Source organism: Schistosoma haematobium, chromosome 4, assembly GCF_000699445.3.
Source record: "Schistosoma haematobium chromosome 4, whole genome shotgun sequence".
In the NCBI taxonomy this organism is placed as follows: Eukaryota; Metazoa; Platyhelminthes; class Trematoda; order Strigeidida; family Schistosomatidae; genus Schistosoma; species Schistosoma haematobium.
The window spans coordinates 14,225,261-14,245,061 of NC_067199.1; the positions used below are offsets into that span (position 1 = coordinate 14,225,261).

The 19,801-nt window shown below is 39.6% G+C and overlaps 1 protein-coding gene across 1 annotated transcript; it reads left to right on the forward strand.

The window, feature by feature from the left end:
• Positions 1-4,644: 4,644 nt before the first annotated feature.
• Positions 4,645-15,042, forward strand: MCTS1_3 (Malignant T-cell-amplified sequence 1). The gene is made up of 4 exons (XM_051215741.1): positions 4,645-7,164; positions 7,864-8,263; positions 11,972-12,076; positions 13,328-15,042. Exons 1-4 carry the CDS (start codon positions 6,878-6,880, stop codon positions 13,475-13,477), a joined length of 942 nt encoding a protein of 313 aa, XP_051066272.1. The 5' UTR covers positions 4,645-6,877; the 3' UTR covers positions 13,478-15,042.
• The last annotated feature ends 4,759 nt before the right edge of the window (positions 15,043-19,801 follow it).

Sequence of the window (19,801 nt, forward strand, 5' to 3'; positions counted from 1 at the left end):
CGAGACCCGTATTCAAGACTCTGGCGAAGTACTACAAATTCGATCTCCATCTGTCGCTTCGAAAAGCTTGTTTTACGTGCGCTTATCCGGGGACCCTGTGGCATCTTCGTCTGGTCTTGCTGGCGTTGGTGTCGCACTAAGCGCTAGAGCTGAGGCAGCACTTGTCGATTGGATCCCCATTAACAGTCGGTTATGTGCTGTTAGATTAGAAAGTTCCATCAAAGTGAGAAGAAATCGGCGTGAGAAACGATGTCTTTTCGTCATCTCCGCCTATGCCCCGACAGATTGCAGCCCGGATGCAATCAAGGATGAGTTTTACCACCAGTTATCTGTTCTTCTCCAGAAAGTGCGTTCGACAGATATTGTAGTACTGGCCGGAGACTTGAATGCTCAGGTCGGGTGTCTAGGCACAGAAGAGAGTCGTTTAGGTGACTGATGGGGACTTGTTGGTTGCAGGACAGATAACGAGGACCGTCTACTGCAACTATGCACAGACCACGACCTGTTTCTGGCTGGCACTAACTTTCGGCACAGTCATCGCCGATGTGCCACCTGGCGTCCTCCCTCTGCATCTCAAGCCTGGACTCAGATTGATCACATCGCGATCAGCTACCGCTGGCGTGGTTGTGTAAAAGACTGCCGCTCCTTTTGGAGTACCTATCTGGACTCTGACCATGCCTTGGTCTGCGCCAATCTTGCCTTACTTTTCAGTGGACAACGAAGTGAACGCCATCAACGGATTGATGTTAGCAAGCTGGCTGCAACTTCTGTTGCTAGTAAGTATCGAACCGAGCTAGCCTCTAGGCTAGCTACCACTCCACCGAAAAGTATAGATGAGCATTGGTTGCAATTGCGTGACGCCATGAAAATGGCGGATACAGTCAGTTGTGGGTTTGCGAAACGTCCCGCTTTTAAGCACTGGGTTTCTTCTGGTTCCTTACAACTCATTGAAGCCCGTCGGTCTACTCCGGGTGACCGTGAGTTTGACCATAAACGAAGGATGTTACGTAAGGAAATCGGGCAAAGCTTGCGTAAGGACCGAGAAGCCTGGTGGTCGATGCGTGCTAATGAGCTGGAAGCAGCAGCTGCATCTGGTAACTACCGGAAGCTCTTCCAGCTCATCCGAGCCACTGGCAGCAAGAAGTCTGGTGTGAGTGAAACAATCTGCGAGGATGATGGGATGCCAATCACTAACATCCATCGACGTCTTGGACGATGGGCAGAATTTTTGAAGGGCAGTTCAACTGGCCTGCTGCTCCGGCAACATCGGTCAGACTGTCCTGCCCTCCATGGCCGGTGACGACTGATCCACCAAACGAGGAGGAAGTCCGCAAGGAACTCCAACTCTTGAAGCGTTACAAATCACCTGGCCCAGATGACTTACCTCCGGCTCTTTTTAAAGATGGTGGTGACTTTTTGACTAAGGAATTGACGACGTTGTTTACAAAGGTTTGGGAACTAGAGAGTGTACCAACGTCATGGAATGAGTCGATAGTTGTCCCTATCTTTAAAAAGGGTTCACGTCGTTCTTGTAACAACTATCGGGGGATAAGTTTACTTCCGATTGCGTCCAAGCTATTGGCTTCCGTCATTCTTCGTAGGTTGTTCAAAACCCGAGAAAGATTGACTCGCGAGGAGCAGGCTGGGTTTCGTTCTGGTCGAGGATGTATTGATCATATCTTCACCCTCCGCCAAATGTTAGAACACCGCCATACTTTTCAAAGGCCAACAATCGTAGTGTTTCTTGACATCAGGGCTGCCTTCGATTCGTTGGATAGGACTGTTCTCTGGGATTGTCTATTGAAGAAGGGTGTGCCTGAGAAGTTTATTAACATCCCTAAAGCCCTATATACAAACACCTCAGGCAGAGTGAGGGCATACAACCACCTCTCTCCATTGTTCCATTCGAGTAGTGGGGTTAGGCAGGGTTGCCCAATATCACCATTCCTCTTCAACTTTGCCATCGATGACATTCTGGAAACAGCTCTGATGAATGTAAGTAATGGTGGTGTGGATCTGTTGCCTGGAGAAAGACTTCTCGACCTTGAGTATGCGGACGATATTGTCTTACTGTGCGATAATGCCCAAGGCATGCAATCCGCACTTAATCAGTTGGCAATCAGTGTCCGTAGGTATGGTATGTGCTTTGCACCTTCGAAGTGCAAAGTACTTCTACAAGACTGGCAGGATTCTAATCCTGTACTCACCCTGGACGGTGAGCAGATAGACGTAGTTGAGAAGTTCGTGTATCTGGGTAGCTGCATAAGTGCTGGTGGAGGTGTGAGTGATGAGATCAATGCACGAATAGTGAAAGCCAGAGCGGCTTATGCCAATCTGGGCCACCTTTGGCGCCTTCGTGATGTTAGTCTGGCTGTGAAAGGTCGGATCTACAACGCGTCGGTGAGAGCAGTTCTGCTCTATGCTTGCGAAACCTGGTCTCTCCGAGTTGAGGACGTTAGACGACTCTCTGTGTTCGATCATCGCTGTCTCCGAAGGATTGCTGACATTCAGTGGCAACACCATGTCAGTAATGCAGAGGTTCGGCATCGTGTGTTCGGGCACAGAGATGATAACTCAATTGGTGTCACCATCTTGAAACACCGACTTCGGTGGCTTGGACATGTTCTCCGAATGTCGTCCCAGAGAATTCCACGTCGTGCATTATTTGCCGACTCTGGGACTGGTTGGAAGAAGCGGAGAGGTGGTCAGTGCATGACATGGTGTCGTGGCATGAAAGAAAGCTGCAAAGGACTGGCTTGTGTTGGTCCTTCACGACTCCCTGGTTGGGGTCCGAGAGATGGTGCTACACAGTGGCTAGAGACGTTATCAGATATGGCTCAGAATAGAAGCCAATGGCGATCCTGCTGTAACCTTCTTTTACTTTCTTCATAAAAAGTGGTTGTGTCTCCTTTACCTGAAAGATTTCTTCCGATTGTACCTTTTCGTTCCGTCGTTACTACCACACTACCTTACTCCAATCTCTTCGTCATTGTTCTCTTTTTCTTTTGCGTTCCTTAGCTGTTTTTTTTTCTCTTTCTACTTCTCTTCGAATTCCCATTGTTTTGTGTGGCGCATATATATTGGCGCTCTCTTGTACCAATATTTATGTGTTCAAATAAATAAATAAAATAATACCGATTACCACGACGCGCAATGTGTTGGGGATGGTTGAAAGAAAGTTAGGGATGGCCAAACCAAAACATGGCATCAGTTCTCGAAGTCACTAACTACTTATGTAAGCCATGTTGATAGATGCTGACTACTTGGTTGGAGTTCGTGTGACTATGGTAACCAATGGTTGGAGACTCTTGGTGACATGGCTCAGAATTGATCACAATGGCGTCGGTGTATACACTCTTTGTCATCCCTTAAACCGTGAGATTGAAATTGCTTTATATCTTTCTTTCTACGAACTAATTCTCTCTTCCTGTACTATATCCTTATACACAGTCCATTCTTTTATGCATTACTACCATTGATGTGACTACTATGAATTTGGTGTTCATCTTGTTGTGCTAATGATGTATTTGCGTGTCCTACGTTTTAGCTGATTGACTTATTCTTTAGAGGATTGTTCAAGTCTTCAGTACTGGATAACTGGTACAGTTAAATCATTCAGTAATATTTCATTGGTATTTTGTTTCCAGTTTATATGGAAAGTATGCTTATGGCATTCATTAAAATACGTAGATAACCGTCTGATTGGTTTATTTGTAATTTGTACAACTATTTAGTATTAATTTTAAGCAGTCGATCTTTTATAGATCAGTGCATGAAATGTCATGTTTTCAGTATGTTGTATTCATAAATTTCATTCACTTGTTTTCACTCAAGAAACTTACCATACTACGTTGTGCTAATGTTAAATTTTCATGCCTTTTGTACTTCTTTGATACACTAAGTCTCAAGTTAGCTTGTTTTAATCAAAGCATAAGACAATTAAAACAATCTTTTCATCGTCCTTCGAATTGTTGACTTCATTTTCCCTATATTTTCATGTATTCATGTATGTTACAGCAAGCGTTCCTGTTTACTGCTAGATTTATTTGCTATTAGTAACTGTGCTTTTCATGCTTAAGTTTCGAATTTTGGGTAATATTACATAGGGACTACAATTGGGAATCTAATACGTCTAATAAGTATGGTGCTTGTTAAAGTAAATGTATTCCATTCTGAATATAAATGTTATCGTACTAGCCAGTTGATGGCAATCAGTAATTCATCTTAGTGTTCGTCATCATGGTTAACAATATCCACCAGCATGGATTGTCATAAAAAGAGCCATCTTTAGACTTACAAATTCCGTGGTTAACATAGTATAGATAACTGTAGTCTATAATTAGTGACTATAGGTGACATGGCTTAAAATAGGTTATTTTGCGGTCGATGCATTTATTTTAAAACGTTCTCTGAATCTTGTTATTTTATACTGGTCATTTCCCGATCATATGCTTTGCTGACTGTACTTTGTATATTTATTTCTCTACCAAAATTAATATTATTAACTGGTTGACTGTCTCTGATTTTGTTTAAACTAAAGCTTATTTAATGATTAGCATATCAGTTAGTACCCTTCAGACACTCAATTTTTATTAAGTATCATAAAATTAATTGATAGAAGATTTTTATCATTGAGGGTAGATAGTTTAAAACTTAGTACTACTCATGTACCACGTTTTACATACAATCACTAGAAAGGTTAGTTGGTTTAGTTCTTATGCAGTAAACATTTAAGTAGTAATAAATATCATAGTATACGTAACAAATTAAATGTTTCCTTAAGTTATATTCACAAATGTGTTTGAGAAACGTTTTATTTATCTTGTCCATAGGTAGACATCTGTGTATATGCATTTCAAAGGTTGAATAGTAGTAATAATCCGTATAGAACAGCAAGTGAGTAAAAGTTTTTGCAATTAAGCATCCTGAATAGGTATCCATTTCAGCTGAAATCCCTTTTGAATAGTTAATTCACCTCTGTGAATCTTACCTTAAATAAGAATGTGAGAATTTCATGTATTAAATCAATCTACGCACAAAATTTCATTAGAATTTGACTGCACTTTTGAAGTATTACTTTCTCGAGAAATGGTTGGGGTCAAAAGTTATGAATGCTAAGATGACACTAGAAATAGAGTATAAAATATTAAAATAATTTTAAATTTCCTCAGATTATTTCGAGTTTTATAAATGTTAGAGGTTTTTGTAGTTTTTGAGATAATCGTACTAGCTTAATGTTAACTGTATATATGTATAGTTTGAGTCTCAGTACTTGAGATTATGGAGATTTGTAGCTCGAGTGGATGATTTTTGTGAAGTTTCGAGGCGTCACTTGTATTGTGGTTTAATCCTTTTCTGAGTAGGTGTTCTATGTTTGTCAGCGGTTGCTATGACAGCTTGACCACCCATTTGTTAGTGCTTTCTTCCGTGGGTGGTTATGAAATCTCGATTAGTTTTTTCTCAAGGGTGTTTCGTCATTGCTCTCTGTGTTGTCTGCATGATATCTCCATGGCTGTTGTCAAGATTGCCAAATATTCTGACGTAAGTATCCTCTCTAGCTTTCTCTTTTTGTTATCCATGATGTGTTGGTATTTGTGGATTCTATATTGTGCATCAGTTATCATTATGTGTGCCATTTTTCTTCCACTTTGTTCAGCTATTCTCCATCCCATTGGGCAGTTGATTGGAGGTCTTTATCTTACACTTGTTAGCAGTATATGCTGACGAAAACACTTGTAAAGAAAATACAGTTGTTCTCAAGTGGATCGATTTCCAATTTATCGACCAATCAGAGAAATTATGGACAAATATGGGATCGAGAATTAAATCAGTGGGAGATACAATCAAAATAAACAATGACAGGTTAGAGATCGAGGTCTACATGACAAGCTGTGAGCTATATATGTGGAGAACTTCGACCACTTCTACTTGAAGTTTGTATTGATGATGTCGTTCAGAAGAAGATTAAAAAGCTCCACGACTGAACCATCCAGCTCAGGAGAAAAACCCCACTACATTGTTTGTGTTTTGATCACTATCCACTATAATGGATGTAACTTCACTCATCAGTCAGTTACAATGCAGGACCAAGCACATATATGCATCGGTCCAAGTTCCCACACCTCATTAGCACCGATCTCGAGTGCTGTTAGAGGTATGAGATCAGTTATCAATTCCCGGTTGCCCACACCGTGGAAGGGTTCTTCTGGAGTTACCTGAAAAGAAAATTGGGTTAGGGGTGGTCTTAGTGACCTGAGAGCCTGACCGCAGTGCCCAAGGTACAACTGATTGAGGTCGGTCACACACGACCTTTATGTGAGTAATTTCCGTGTTAGCTCCGTATTTATGGGACCTTACCGCCGGAGACGGAGGCGAGTTGTGCATTTTTAGGGTCAACCTTTTCTAACTCTGCCCTATCTTTGTGGGAAGGCAGCATCGTTGCTATGCTGGTTGTCTGATGGAAATACCTTACTGCCATCACAATTTTGTACAGTCAGCAGTATGACTTCACATTCGGACTTTGGGTTAGCTGATTTTAGTTTTACCGCTCTTCAACCGACCTGTCTGGTATGGTAGGACCTTGAGGAACTGTTGTTCCATGCAGTATAGCTTGATTGGTTCATTACGACAGCCAAGCCCGATCACCATATCAAGGTAGCAACAACGGTCAGGAACTTCATTCATCAAATGAGACCTCTGTCTTTCTGTTATCTTAATCAGCAATTCCTAAGAATTCAGTCTGTTTTCCTTTCGTAAACAATTACGAGGACAATATGTTGTATTTTTTTACGCAGATTTTTGCCAATCATTCAGTTTATTTTTTTGGTTTTTATTTCAGCTTCACTGTCGAAAATACAAAGGGAAAACATGCGTTTTTATGGCACTGTGTTTCTTTGCAGCATTCCTATATTTTACTAAACATTATATCGTCAGTGATGTAATAATAAGGATATCCGATTGGAAGTGGGGTCCAGCTGATAGTCAGAATTGTCCAGTATTTGATCACTCTAAAGAAGACCTTACTATTAATCGTATGGCAGTTTTAGTACCGTTTAGAGACCGTTTCACTGAATTGCAAGAATTCATACCTCATTTAAACAACTTCCTCAATAATCAAAACGTTCGTCATACATTTTTTATCATTAATCAAGTGGATGATCTTCGGTGAGCTGAATTCCGAAACATCTTATGTCTAAATAATATATGATTATTTGTTATATATATATATATATATATATATATATATATATATATATATATATATATATATATATATATATATATGGCTTGAATTGAAGAGTTGTGGCCACACTGTGACGTGGCACCAGTCCATGAATTCATTGACTGTTTATTTATGCCATGTAACTAAATTTGAGCTCCCTGGTTCGGATCTATGTGATAATCTCAGTCAATAGTTAGTGACATTTATCAGAACCGTTCGAAATAGTGCCCATGCATTCTCCAAGTCATCGGATTCAATATGAATTTATTCATACATTTTCACTCAGTGGATACAAGGTCCTTATGGAACTGGAAAGAACTAGAAATGATTTCTCAGGATAGAGTTAGATGGAGAATGCTAATGAGCGGCCCAACCTCTTTCATGAAGGGTAACTGGCGTAAGTATGTTTTCACTCGGTGTTTTGTACCATATTCTCAATGTTCATTCTTACTCATAATTATTGCTACCACATTACTTCGATTTCTTTGCCATTCATCTTGTTAATTTTGTATTTTCGTACTGTTGTTTGTCAACGTGGAATACAGCACATTTTTTCGGGCTCGACGTTTGTTGTGCCTGGCATACATTATATACGCTAGCAAAGCCATAGTATTATAAACAGTCTTAATAATTTATTTCAGGTTTAATAGAGGAGCTTTGTTAAATGTAGGAGCACTTGAGTCACTTGAAGCTGAAGTTAATGGAATTATTGTTGAAAGTATTACTCAAAAAAATTCATTGTATCAGTTATCTTCACAATGTTTAAAACTTCCTTTTACAAAATATTTGGCTTTACATGATGTTGACTTACTACCTGAAGATCCGGCATTAAAATATAATATGCCATCGGAATTAGGACCGATTCATCTTATTCCATTTTATCTTCATCCACGTTATTATTATTTTAAAGAATATGCCGGTGGTGTTTTAATCATTAAAAGAACTCAATACAGTTTAGTTGGTGGTATGTCAAACTCATTTTGGGGATGGGGACGAGAGGATGATGAATTTCAGATACGTTTAAAATCGAAAGGATTTAAGGTAATAATAATCAGAATTCATATTGATATTAATTCACATATGAATTTCTTTTCTGGTTGAAATAAAACAGTTCTTTTACTTTTGTTTTTGTTTTCAGTTAATGTTAGTAAATTCGAATTGGCAGATTAGTCAACAAACTCTATTTAGTATAGTATTTTATTGAGGTTTCCCGTTTATTAGTTTATTAGAAAGCTCCTTTCGGAACAAATAATTTAATGATACCAGTATTCACATAGAATTCAGCCGTCCTCCATGCACAAATTTGCTGTGTAGTCCACTGTATGACTTCCAGATGATGTTGGCGACTTTCCCAGGTACACCATAGTGTTGAAGGTTCCATATCATTATATTCACATTGTCAAATGCTTTCTCATAGTCAATGAAATTGATGTATAGTGACGAATTTCATTCCATTGATCAGTAGTGTCACTGTTTTGACTGTGCATGACCGGTCCCCACGGAATCCGTCCTGTTGTTCTCAATGTTAAGCGTTTATTGAATGTTTCATCCGGTTCAACAACACTGCTGAACACTTTTCCAAGTACTGATAGTCTTGTGACGAGCAGTGTCCGGAATCTGATACTGATGCATGGTTTGCTACGTGCTAACCTCCCAAATCTTTAGGAAATCGATCCATTTCATAGCCAATCAAATGCACCTAAAATTTAGATCACTTCTGATTGCCATCAATTAGCCTTATCATTAGACTTATTGTTATTTAAACGTAAATATTGGTACAAGGAGGCACCAAATAGATCTGCTCCACATAAGTCGTCCGATTTGTGTGATACTGCCCAGGTTGCCTAAACCGAAACAAGTGGTTTTTTTCGAGGGGCATACCCCTAGCCTTTGACCTAAAAGTCTAATCCGCAAGGCGGTGGAGCAACGTAAATAGATGCAGTCCCATGGTAGCCAGTGACCAACAATGGCTTCTTATGTCGTTTGTTTCCTTAGTATCCTGGAGCCCATGTGCACCATTGGTTTGGAAACAGGTTTTTCGAAATCCCCATTGTGGATCCTCCATATCCACCGAAAATTCTTTTTCGCCCTTTCAGTTTCGTAAACAACACCCCTGCCGCGAGAAGGCAGTGGGTAGGACTTTCCTGGCAGTGGTTGTATGCACGTGGTTATATGAGAAAATTTCGAGAGTGAAAGTTGATTCTCCCCACTCTCCGCCGTACCACGGCAGATAGTACTGTGATGTCTCCGTAGTTTGATGAAGCTATTTTGTTCAAGGGTTCTTCAGAGTGTTCCATCCACCTATGCTTCTCTACTTGAATTACAGTAATCGGTTTGCCTTCTTTATCCTTGCCCAGACTTTGGGCTTAACATATGTCCCTACTAGCTTCATTGTTCTGTCGTAAAGTTGTCACAAATTTCCTTCAATCTCAGCTTTTTCCACTGTCGTTGCTGTGTCTTCCACGTATTTCCGTTTGTCAGCTCCAGTGCTCTTCCTTTCTTATGTGTTTGCTTCTGTGTGTTCATTATGCGACTTGAATTTCTCTGATCTGGTTCGGCTGTTTTTAATTGCTGTCTTCTTGCTCTTCCATCATTGGATCTTGTTCACTGTTTCGATAGAGATCCATTTCTGATAATAATGCTTGATTCGGTCCAGAATGTCATAAAAGGTTGAAGTTAGTGCTTGCTCCATCCCTTCCCAATTGTCCCCTGTATCAGTTTCTTCTTATTTGAGTAGATATTGTAAGGCTTGAAACCTGTTGTTGAGAGCTAACTTGAATTCGTTGAGTCTGCTAGTATTTCGAGGGAAGGCTGTGTTGAACCTTTGTAATGCTGTTTCCCCAGTTGTCCAATGTTTCTTTAGCTTCAGTTTTATCCTGGCAACCACCAGCTAGTGGTGATCTGAAGCTGTGTCAGCTCATCTCCTGGTTCTCACGCCTTCCATCGATCATTGACCTTCTGAATTATTTAGTAATGCAAATCTGATCGATCTGGTTCTGTGTAATGTGATTCGGTGAAACCCATGTAGCATTGTGTATGTGTTTGTGTGGGAATATTGTGTCACCCATAACCGTCTTGTTGAATGCACATAAACTTGCGAGCCTGTCACCATTCTCGTTCCTTTCTCCCATTCACTCCATGTTATCTTGATGCCCGATGTTGTCCATTCCGACATCGTGGTTTAGATCTCCCATCGGGATGGTTAGGTTCTTCCTGGGACACTTTGCTATGATCGATTGCAGCCTCGAGTAGAACTGATCTTCATCATGTTCATTGCTATCATTGGTGGGTGGATAACATTGGATAACATTCCTTGTGATTCCCTCCTTTGTCTTGAATGATGCTTTAATGAGTTTAAATTCATGAAATTTCCATTCTATGAGTGCATCAGTGCAACTCTCTGTGTGTGCAGAGCATTTTCTTACTCGTGATAAGAGTACGACAGCATCGCTGCCAAATCTAACCTTTTCTGTCGAGCTAGGGTCGAATGGATTTCACTTATTCCTAATACCTCCATGTTGTATCTCCCTATTTCTGATATTATTTGATTGGTCTCGCTGGTTTCATCGTAGGTATCATAGGAAGAAGTATTCTTTCTCAATATGTGCAACCCTAAGCAACACTTGAAACTCTAAATGCTTAGTTCCAGAATGTCCTGTTGGCTTACAAACATGTATCCGTTAAACATGTCACTTTGTTTTTGTCTTTTTTGCAGACATTTTTATTTAACTAAATAATTGATTTAATTCACTTTCCGCCTATCATTTGAATTCACATATCATACTGATTCACAGTACTGGTAGATTGTACGTATGTGACCTCTTCATTAGGTCTTCTTTCATTACTAATCATTTATGAATCTTCTGTCGATCGTCATTATCAGGTTGTTTAAATGTAAAACTCTTGGGAGTTTTGATTAAAGAAACTTCTAATATAGACTACGTTTTTATTATTTCTCATAAAACTTTTGAATTGAAAATTGATGACCCAGTAATAAATGTCCTCACTCTACCTCAAACTTGTAGTGCACCAGATATTTTTTGTGGTTTACTTCAAATAAAAAATACAGACAAAATGTTTGAGGAATAAACATCATGCTGGAAAATTTATAAATTTGATTGATTCCAATGATTTTGGACCGAGTTTTCGATAGTGGTGCATTTAAAATAGCGTTTTATTTGTTATGAAATAACTTCTTGTAGGTCACTTTAACTGATGTCAACTCTCAGATACCATATTCACACTTCACATAACTGTTCTTAACCACCTAAATTGTACGACCTAGTGCATAATATATAAACAAATATTTAATTACTGAGTTCTATTATTCGCGTTATAACTGTAAAAATATACTAACGATTAAATTCTAAGGACTTTGCATTATTTCCTTGTCTATGTTCAGAACTAAGTCATAATTAATTGGCATATATTCATCTTCAGCGGAATCCTCGATACACGATCTTTATTACAAGTCACGGCACACTCGCATTGTGGTTAGTAATGAAACCCAAGATGCGTGTTTCGTCTTATTTGGGACTCGTCAACGTGGTGCACAATTAGCTAGAGTTTAAAGCGATAGGCACTAGGTTCAGGTGTCAGTGTTAATACAATACTAATATTGGGGTACAATTACATTTGGTTGGTGTGTCCCAAATAGAAAGAAACCAGCGTTCTGGATTCTACAATCCAAATATACTAAGGTTTTTGAAAAAGTTTACATTTCATAATTTTTTTCAACCAACTTATTAGATTGTAACGCCAATTAATGTTACCATGGGGCTAAAAGCTTTCCGTCATATTCATCAAGAAGATCAACATAAACGAGACGTTAAGACCTACTATAATCCTGATGTTGTAAGTTGTTAAAAACTAGTTATTTTTTAAATACAATCAACTTAATTTTTTCATTACTATCTAATTCCATAAATTTTAAGTCGAATAAGATTAACAAAGAGGTGAAAAAACTTCGAATTTCCTCTTAATGCTTATCAGTTCTCCGCTTATCAGTCGTTTAAACAACAAAAAAACCTGAAAACGATCGAAATTGAAGGGATATTAAGACATACCTGGAATAGATGAGAAGCTAATGAATATAAATCTGCCGTCACGAAATCACCTCCACGAACTCAAATTCAAATCGTCCTACCATGTACAGACAGAATTACTTGAATTATCACAAAAAATGTGAAATTCGTCGAAATTTGTTTTATTCAACAATTAACACAACCACGTTATGAAGTTAGCACTGATGATGTCCGAAACGACAATGTGTCTTAGTGATAAAAATTCATGTCAGAAAACGCAACATCAAAACGTTGAACTGAGCTGTTAATTGTCACCATCGTTTCAAAATTATCAGACATTAGAAAAAAATAAGTGTCGAATGCATATATATATATATATATATATATATATATATATATATATATTGCTTGTTCCATCATTGGGATAACTCAATTTCATTCTACTTCCGTAACGCAAAGCTAAATATTATTTCTGTACTTACTTGAAAAATCTTAACATCTGAATGACACCTCTCGGTAGTGCTTTTCAGTTCAAATAAAATAGATCAACCATTTAAACATATTGCTCATATCCTGCAATGTTCGATCATGGAAGATATATATATATATATATATATATATATATATATATATATATATACTGCACTAAATTTTTCATTTGAAAGATATTTCAAACATCTGTTCATCCTAATAGTTTGCATTAATGATATTGAAAGGTAAATTATCCGTTTCTTGAAAGAGGATTCTATTGTTTTACTGTTCAAATGTAGTTTGCTAGGAGTTGATAATCTCGAACTAATGCATATTAACCTGTTCACTAGTACTTTATGTAACCTCTATTAATTGTAGAGGCTTATAAATTCAAAAATTACTTAACAAATGCTTAATTTTGATCATGTTCATTTTTGTTCTATGTATACAAGCATGTAAATGGTTGTGTTAAAAGAAAATATTTCATAATTTAGTACTATTGAATGAAATTCATTGTTGTATAATTGGATTAGTTATATATATATATATATATATATATATATATATATATATATATATATATATATATATATTTCTTTTTTTCTTTAAGATGAACTTGATTCGCAATCCGATTGGAGGTTTGACTTCAGTAAATTATACTGTTATAAAAAGACGTCTAATAACAATCAGCAGTATTCCAGCTATTGTAATCAATGTTAAACTATATTGTGATTCAATGAATTGCAAATTAAAATCATGACATAGTATTACAGACAAGTCACCGTATAAATTTTCATATTCATTCAGATTTATATATTTAGTAGTATTTCTTTGCATATTATTAACTTTAAAAAAATTTGACTTGCAGTTATCCTGATGTAAATACTTTCATTTATTCATAACTGGATGGTTGACCATAGCTAATGTGTTGTTATTATCATTATTGTTACTATGGTTGTTCAGAGTTAATGAATGATAGGTATTTCCAGACCGGACTTTCTGGTAGAAATATGCTGAATTCTAAAGTCATATTAATGTTGTTGTAATCTATTAGTTATGTAAATATAAGCACCATGATAGACGCTTAGAAACAGTTTGGAAAACTGTATTTTGGAATTTAGAAGTGGGTTCAGATCAAGTGAAATATTCAGCCTGCAGTAGGCGGGTTTATGTATCATGAATTGAGACCATTATTTCCCAACTATTCTAGAATTTATCAATTGGTTATATTATGGAAATATTGTACAAGTTAGCACACTTAGTTTCTGATGCGTCATGATGATCGGTTTTGGTTCAGAAATGAAGTGAGATAGGAAATATAACATTGTAAACGAATAATTTCTGAAGTAAAAGCTGAAATTTTAAGAATACCAATTGTTGCTTATCGCTAGCAATTTTTGAGTAATTCCTGTTCTAGCTTCCCGTAGGAAGGATTATCAGAAGTATCAGGTAAAGAGATTTATACTGATAAGGTGGTGTTAATGAAGGAAGGATGCGAGAAAAGAACAACGAATGGAACAAAACAACAATAAAGCTGCGTCATTTGTGACGAAAGTGTGATGTTATGTTAAATCAGTACATTAAACCTAAACTGAATTATTTTCATTAGATACATTGTTATTCAGGTCTCCGCAGCTGATGTTAACTAGACAGGGTGGTGAAATGTATTAGAGAAATATGGGATCGACCTAACAGAGAAAAGTCAAGAGTATGGAAGCTGTTGAGAGTTATGTCAGCTTACAAATTGAATTGATAGCAGGAGAAGAAACGGCTTAGTTAGCTGTTTGTATTGGCAAACGGGATTGTGGAGATATGACTGACAAGTTTATTTTGTAAATAGTTTTTAATATTATTTGTATTTATCTTGTCAAACTTTCACTGTATGTATATTTAACACTAAATGACTGTAACTGTTGTTTCGGTAAATGACCTTGAACACTTCCGTTGTGCAACCACATAGCGTGACATACTCTTGCTGGCTAACAAATACACTACTACTCATACATGCCTCGTTCTATCTTCGTTTGTGATTGAGTTAACTGAAGTCTAAATCAAATACTATCTACATTTATAGACTGTAATTGGGATATATCACATCCTACGTTGGATTATATCGCTGGAAAGTTCGTCAATCAGATTGGAATTACCAAGCATTTATAATTGTGGTTTCTTAGTACCAGACCAAAGCCGAACACGCATCACTTTGGTGAACTTAGTCAGTCAGTCAGTAACAACGTAGAACTTCGTACGTACGTACATCAGTTCGAGTTGCCACACCACATTAGCACAGAGATGCAGTGGTCGATTCGAATCCCGTAGTGGTAGAGGTAATAAGAGTATAAGCAGTAATCGGGAAGATTAGTGCTTGGAGATGTTACTTAAAGAGTATAATACAGTGAAATAAATTTGGGAAGAGAAAAAAAAGACAAGGAGGAATAAGGAGATCAATATTTGGGAGAACACATAGAGTGTGTGCACCTGCGCCATTGCAAACGATTTTGAGCCATGTCATTCAGGGTCTCTAACCATCGGTTGCTATCATCTCGCAGTCCCCAACCAGGTAGTCTACACCTACCAACATGACTCAGTCCACTTGTCAGTGACTTCATGGACTTGTGCCATGTTTTGGTCTGGCCGCCCCTAGCTTTCTTCCAACCTGCTCCTATACCACTGAACATCGCACGTCGAGGCAGTCGGTCGTTGGGCATACGTAACACGTGTCCCAGCCATATGAACTAATGATGTTTCACTACGTCATCAATTGATTTGCCATCCTTACCTAGTACCCGTTTCCTAACAACTGCATTACTTACTCAATCGTCCCACGATATACGAGCAATGTTTCGAAGACACCTATGATCAAATACTAGTAACCTTCGAATATCCTCTACTCTTACCGGCCATGTTTCACTGTCATAATGTAGGACGGAACGAACTGCTGCGCAGTAAACACGTCCTTTGGTTAATAGACGGATATCTCGCCTACGCCATAAATGACGCAAGTTGGCAAAAGCTAGTCGAGCCTTCTGTATCCGTGCTGAGATTTCGTCACACACCAAACCACAAGGGCTGATGAGACTTCCAAGATAAGTGAAGCGGTCGACACACTCAACTACTTCACTCCCTATCACTAGTTCGGGTGTCGATGTAACCCAATCCTGAAGCAACATTTTGCATTTAGAGGGAGAGAATCGCATCCCGAACATGCTTGCATTGTTGCTTAGAGTGGTCAGAAGACTCTGCATTTTGTCAGCGTCTTCACCAAATAAAACTATGTCATCAGCATATTCTAAGTCAACAAGTGAACCTCCCGGTAGAAGTTCAACCCCTGGAAATTTAGATGAGGAGAGTGTTATCTCTAAAAGTACGTCGACCACAAAGTTGAACAAGAATGGGGAGAGTGGACAACCCTGACGAACACCACTTGAGGTAATCAATTCTGATGACAGTTCGCCATAAGCTCTCACTCTACCAGTTGTGTTCGAGTAGAGAGCCTTTGCAAGGTTAATGTACTTCTTTGGTACTCCTTTCAGTGACAAACACTGCCATAGAACCTCACGATCAACAGAGTCGAATGCCGCCTTAAGATCGAGAAATACTATCATTGTGGGGCGTCTGAATGTGTGTCTATGTTCTAGAACCTGACGTAGTGTGAATATCTGATCTATACAACCACGTCCGGGTCGAAAACCGGCCTGGTTTTCTCTAATCTGCTCTTCACGAGCTTTGATTAGGCGTCGAAGTATTATTGAAGCTAATATTTTAGACACTATATTAGTCAAACTGATTCCTCTGTGATTGTCACAAGAGGACTTTTGTCCTTTCTTATAGACTGGCACAATCAGTGATTGAGACCAGTCAGATGGGATTACGTCCAGTTCCCAAATTCTACCTAAGACCTCGGTTAATCTCATTGCTAATACTGGACCACCATCCTTAAAAGTCTCAGGAGTAAACCTGTCAGGGCCTGCTGATCTCCCACGTTTCAGATTTCCTATGGCTTTTTCAACTTCGTAAAGAGTCGGAGGACCTACATTAACTTGCCATTCAGGTTGACTAGAGATCGTGGGAAACCGAAGTGTGGCTGAAGGCCAGTTGAACTGATCCCTAAAGTGTTCTGCCCATCGATCCAATCTCCTGGATTGAGAATGAATAATATGTCCATCTTTCTCTGAGATTGTTTCGCTAACGGTCGGTTTCCTAATTCCGATTTCCTTAACGAGTCTGAACAATTGTCTGCTATTACCTATCGCCGCTGCCTTTTCCATCTCTCTTGCTTTCACTACCCACCACTGTTCGCGATCATTGCGTAGACTTCTTGTCAGCTTGCGCTTAAGCTGACTCCGCTCTTCACTATGTTCAGAGCCAGGTGGAATGAGTTTCCGAGCATCTATCAGTGCGATAGATGTTGCTGAGATCCAGTGTTGCTCCCTAACCTTACAGTTTACCTTACTAGCAGATATCACTGCTGTTTCCACAGCTTTTCGGATATCGTTCCATGCTGCATCGGGGTGGGCATCACATACATGACTGCCTAGTGGTTCCTGAAATGTACTCTTAGCTTGACTATCATTAAGTAGGGCCCTAAGAGGTTTCCTTGCAGCGTCTTTCCTACGTCCAGTAAGACGCAGACAGATACGCGCTCGTACTAGAGCATGATCTGAATCTAAGCATGTAAAACTCATCTTTTACATCATCTGCGCTGCAGTCAGTGGGAGAATTGGCAGAGACGACGAAGAGGCAACGACGAGTGTCCCTATCTTTTCGGATCCTTACTGTTCCGTTCAGTCGAACAGCGCACAAACGACTGTCTACTGGAATCCAGTCTAAGAGAGCTAGTTCTGCCCTAGGACTCAATGCTATACCTACGCCGGCGAGGCCACGGGAAGCGGAATCAGGGCTTCCGGATACACGAAGAGTGAATCGAGTCGGTTCTTTATTTTGGCATGGTGATATTAGATGAATGACGCTACTCGGATCCTGTATGCGCGTTTTGGAGACGCAGCACACATCAATGGTGCGGGATTCTAAAGTCGTAGCTAAGTAGACCTGTTGTCCTATTTGGCACAGTGTTCGGACGTTAAAAGCTCCTACATGTAGTTTAGAGCGTGGTTTCATGAGACCAGGAATAGCGTTCTGCGAACTCGGATCGTTTGCCCTAGCGGTGCGAAGTGATAAAGAGACGTGAGGAGGGTTAGTCATGGAGATAAGAGAGGTATTAAGAGGTGTAGGAAGGATTTGAATGTGACCAACTTGGTCTCGTGCGCTGTTACGGGTATGAGGGCTGATATCACCTCCCGGCTGCTCACACCGTGGAAGGGTATTTCTTGAGGAACCTGAAAAAGAAGTCGGATTAGTGTTGGTCTTAACGACCTGGGAGCGTGACCGCAGAGCCCAAGGGACAACTGCTTGACGCCGGTCGCGCACGACCCTTTCGTGGAAGCTTTTTAATGTGTTAGCTCCGTTCTTCAAAGGGCCTTACCGCCGGAGACGGAAATCCGTGAGGTTAGGTGATGTGTGAAACCATTTCTAACCCCGCCCCTCCTTGTGGGAGGGCAGCATCGCTGCAGATGCTGGTTGTCCGAAGGAAACACCTTACTGCTGTCACACACCCCTACAGTCAGCAGTGCGAGTTCGCCCCCAGACCTTGAGTTGCTGCTTTTAGTCTGACCGTTCTCCAGTTGACCTGTCTGGCATGGTAGAACCCACGGGAACATATGTTCCAGCCAATATAGTTCGGTTGGGTCATCACGATAAGCAAGCCCGACCACCACGTCAAGGTAGCAGCTTCGCTCGGCTTTGATGAACTTAAGTAAAGTCTCAACTTTCTATTGTATTTGTAATAATTAACTTATATATATTAACATTTCTATTGATTTTTTATTAACTTTGTTGATACTTTTTGCGTTTATATATTGTCTGGTCCACCACAATTATTTGGTGAGCCTCGAATTCATTATAGTCGTTCACTGTTTACATATATATATATATATTAATTATTACTTGGCACGCTAGTTCATTTTTGTTTTTCCCACTATGAACTCTCCTGTTAAACTCATTGATATAGATAGTCCACTGACCAACCCACTAAACTCTTCACAACCAGAAGATAATGCTTCAAGCTCGATCAACACTATTTCAGAGTTGAGATTATCAACTTACGGTGTTAATAATCCAAGAATCTGGTTTGCACAGGTTGATGCATTATTTTTGGTATACGCTCGCAAGCGACAAATATGCCTACGTCGTTGGAGCATGACCCATAGAAGTGGCAGCAGAAGTCGGAGACCTGGTAGATAATGTATCAGAAACGGACCCCTATGACACAATAAAAGCCACAGTAATCCACCGTACATCGCAGTCTGACGAAAAACGCTTACAGCAACTGCTCACCGCATGCGAGTTAGGGGACAAAAAACCTTCACAGTTGCTGAGACATATGAGACAGCTAGCAGGCTCATACAAGTTAGACGAAACATAACTTAGGCAGATGTGGTTACCACATAACGTCAGAAAAATCCTCAGCATATCAGGAGCCTCTGTCAGTCTTGATGATTTAGCAAACATGGCCGATAAGATGGTAGAAATATATCCCGATAGTCGTGGCGTTAACACGATACAATCGTCAAGTAGAGAAAACATGAGCGACGCACTCAACATCCAGCAACAAATAACACAGTTAACGCAGCAGTTAGCATCACTGCAGGCGACTATTGCCACCATTCATTCTCGACCTGCCAGATCTACGTCCAGAATGATATCAGTATCCAGACATCGTCTTAGGTCACCCAAACGGGCAGCCGGAGTTTGTTGGTATCATTTGAATTATGGTGAGAAAGCACGCCGTTGCACTAGACCGTGCAACTTTAAGACAAATTACCCAAACCATCAGGGAAACGAAGCGGCCAGACAGTAATGGCGGCAGCTGTTACTGGCCAACACGTTAGCCGCCTCTTTCACATCAGGGATCTTATTTCTGGCTCGGACTTTTTAGTCGATACTGGAGCAGAAATCAGCGTCATCCCACTCCATCTCTCCCGCAGACAACAGATAACAAGTACTAAACTGTCCCTAATAGCGGCTA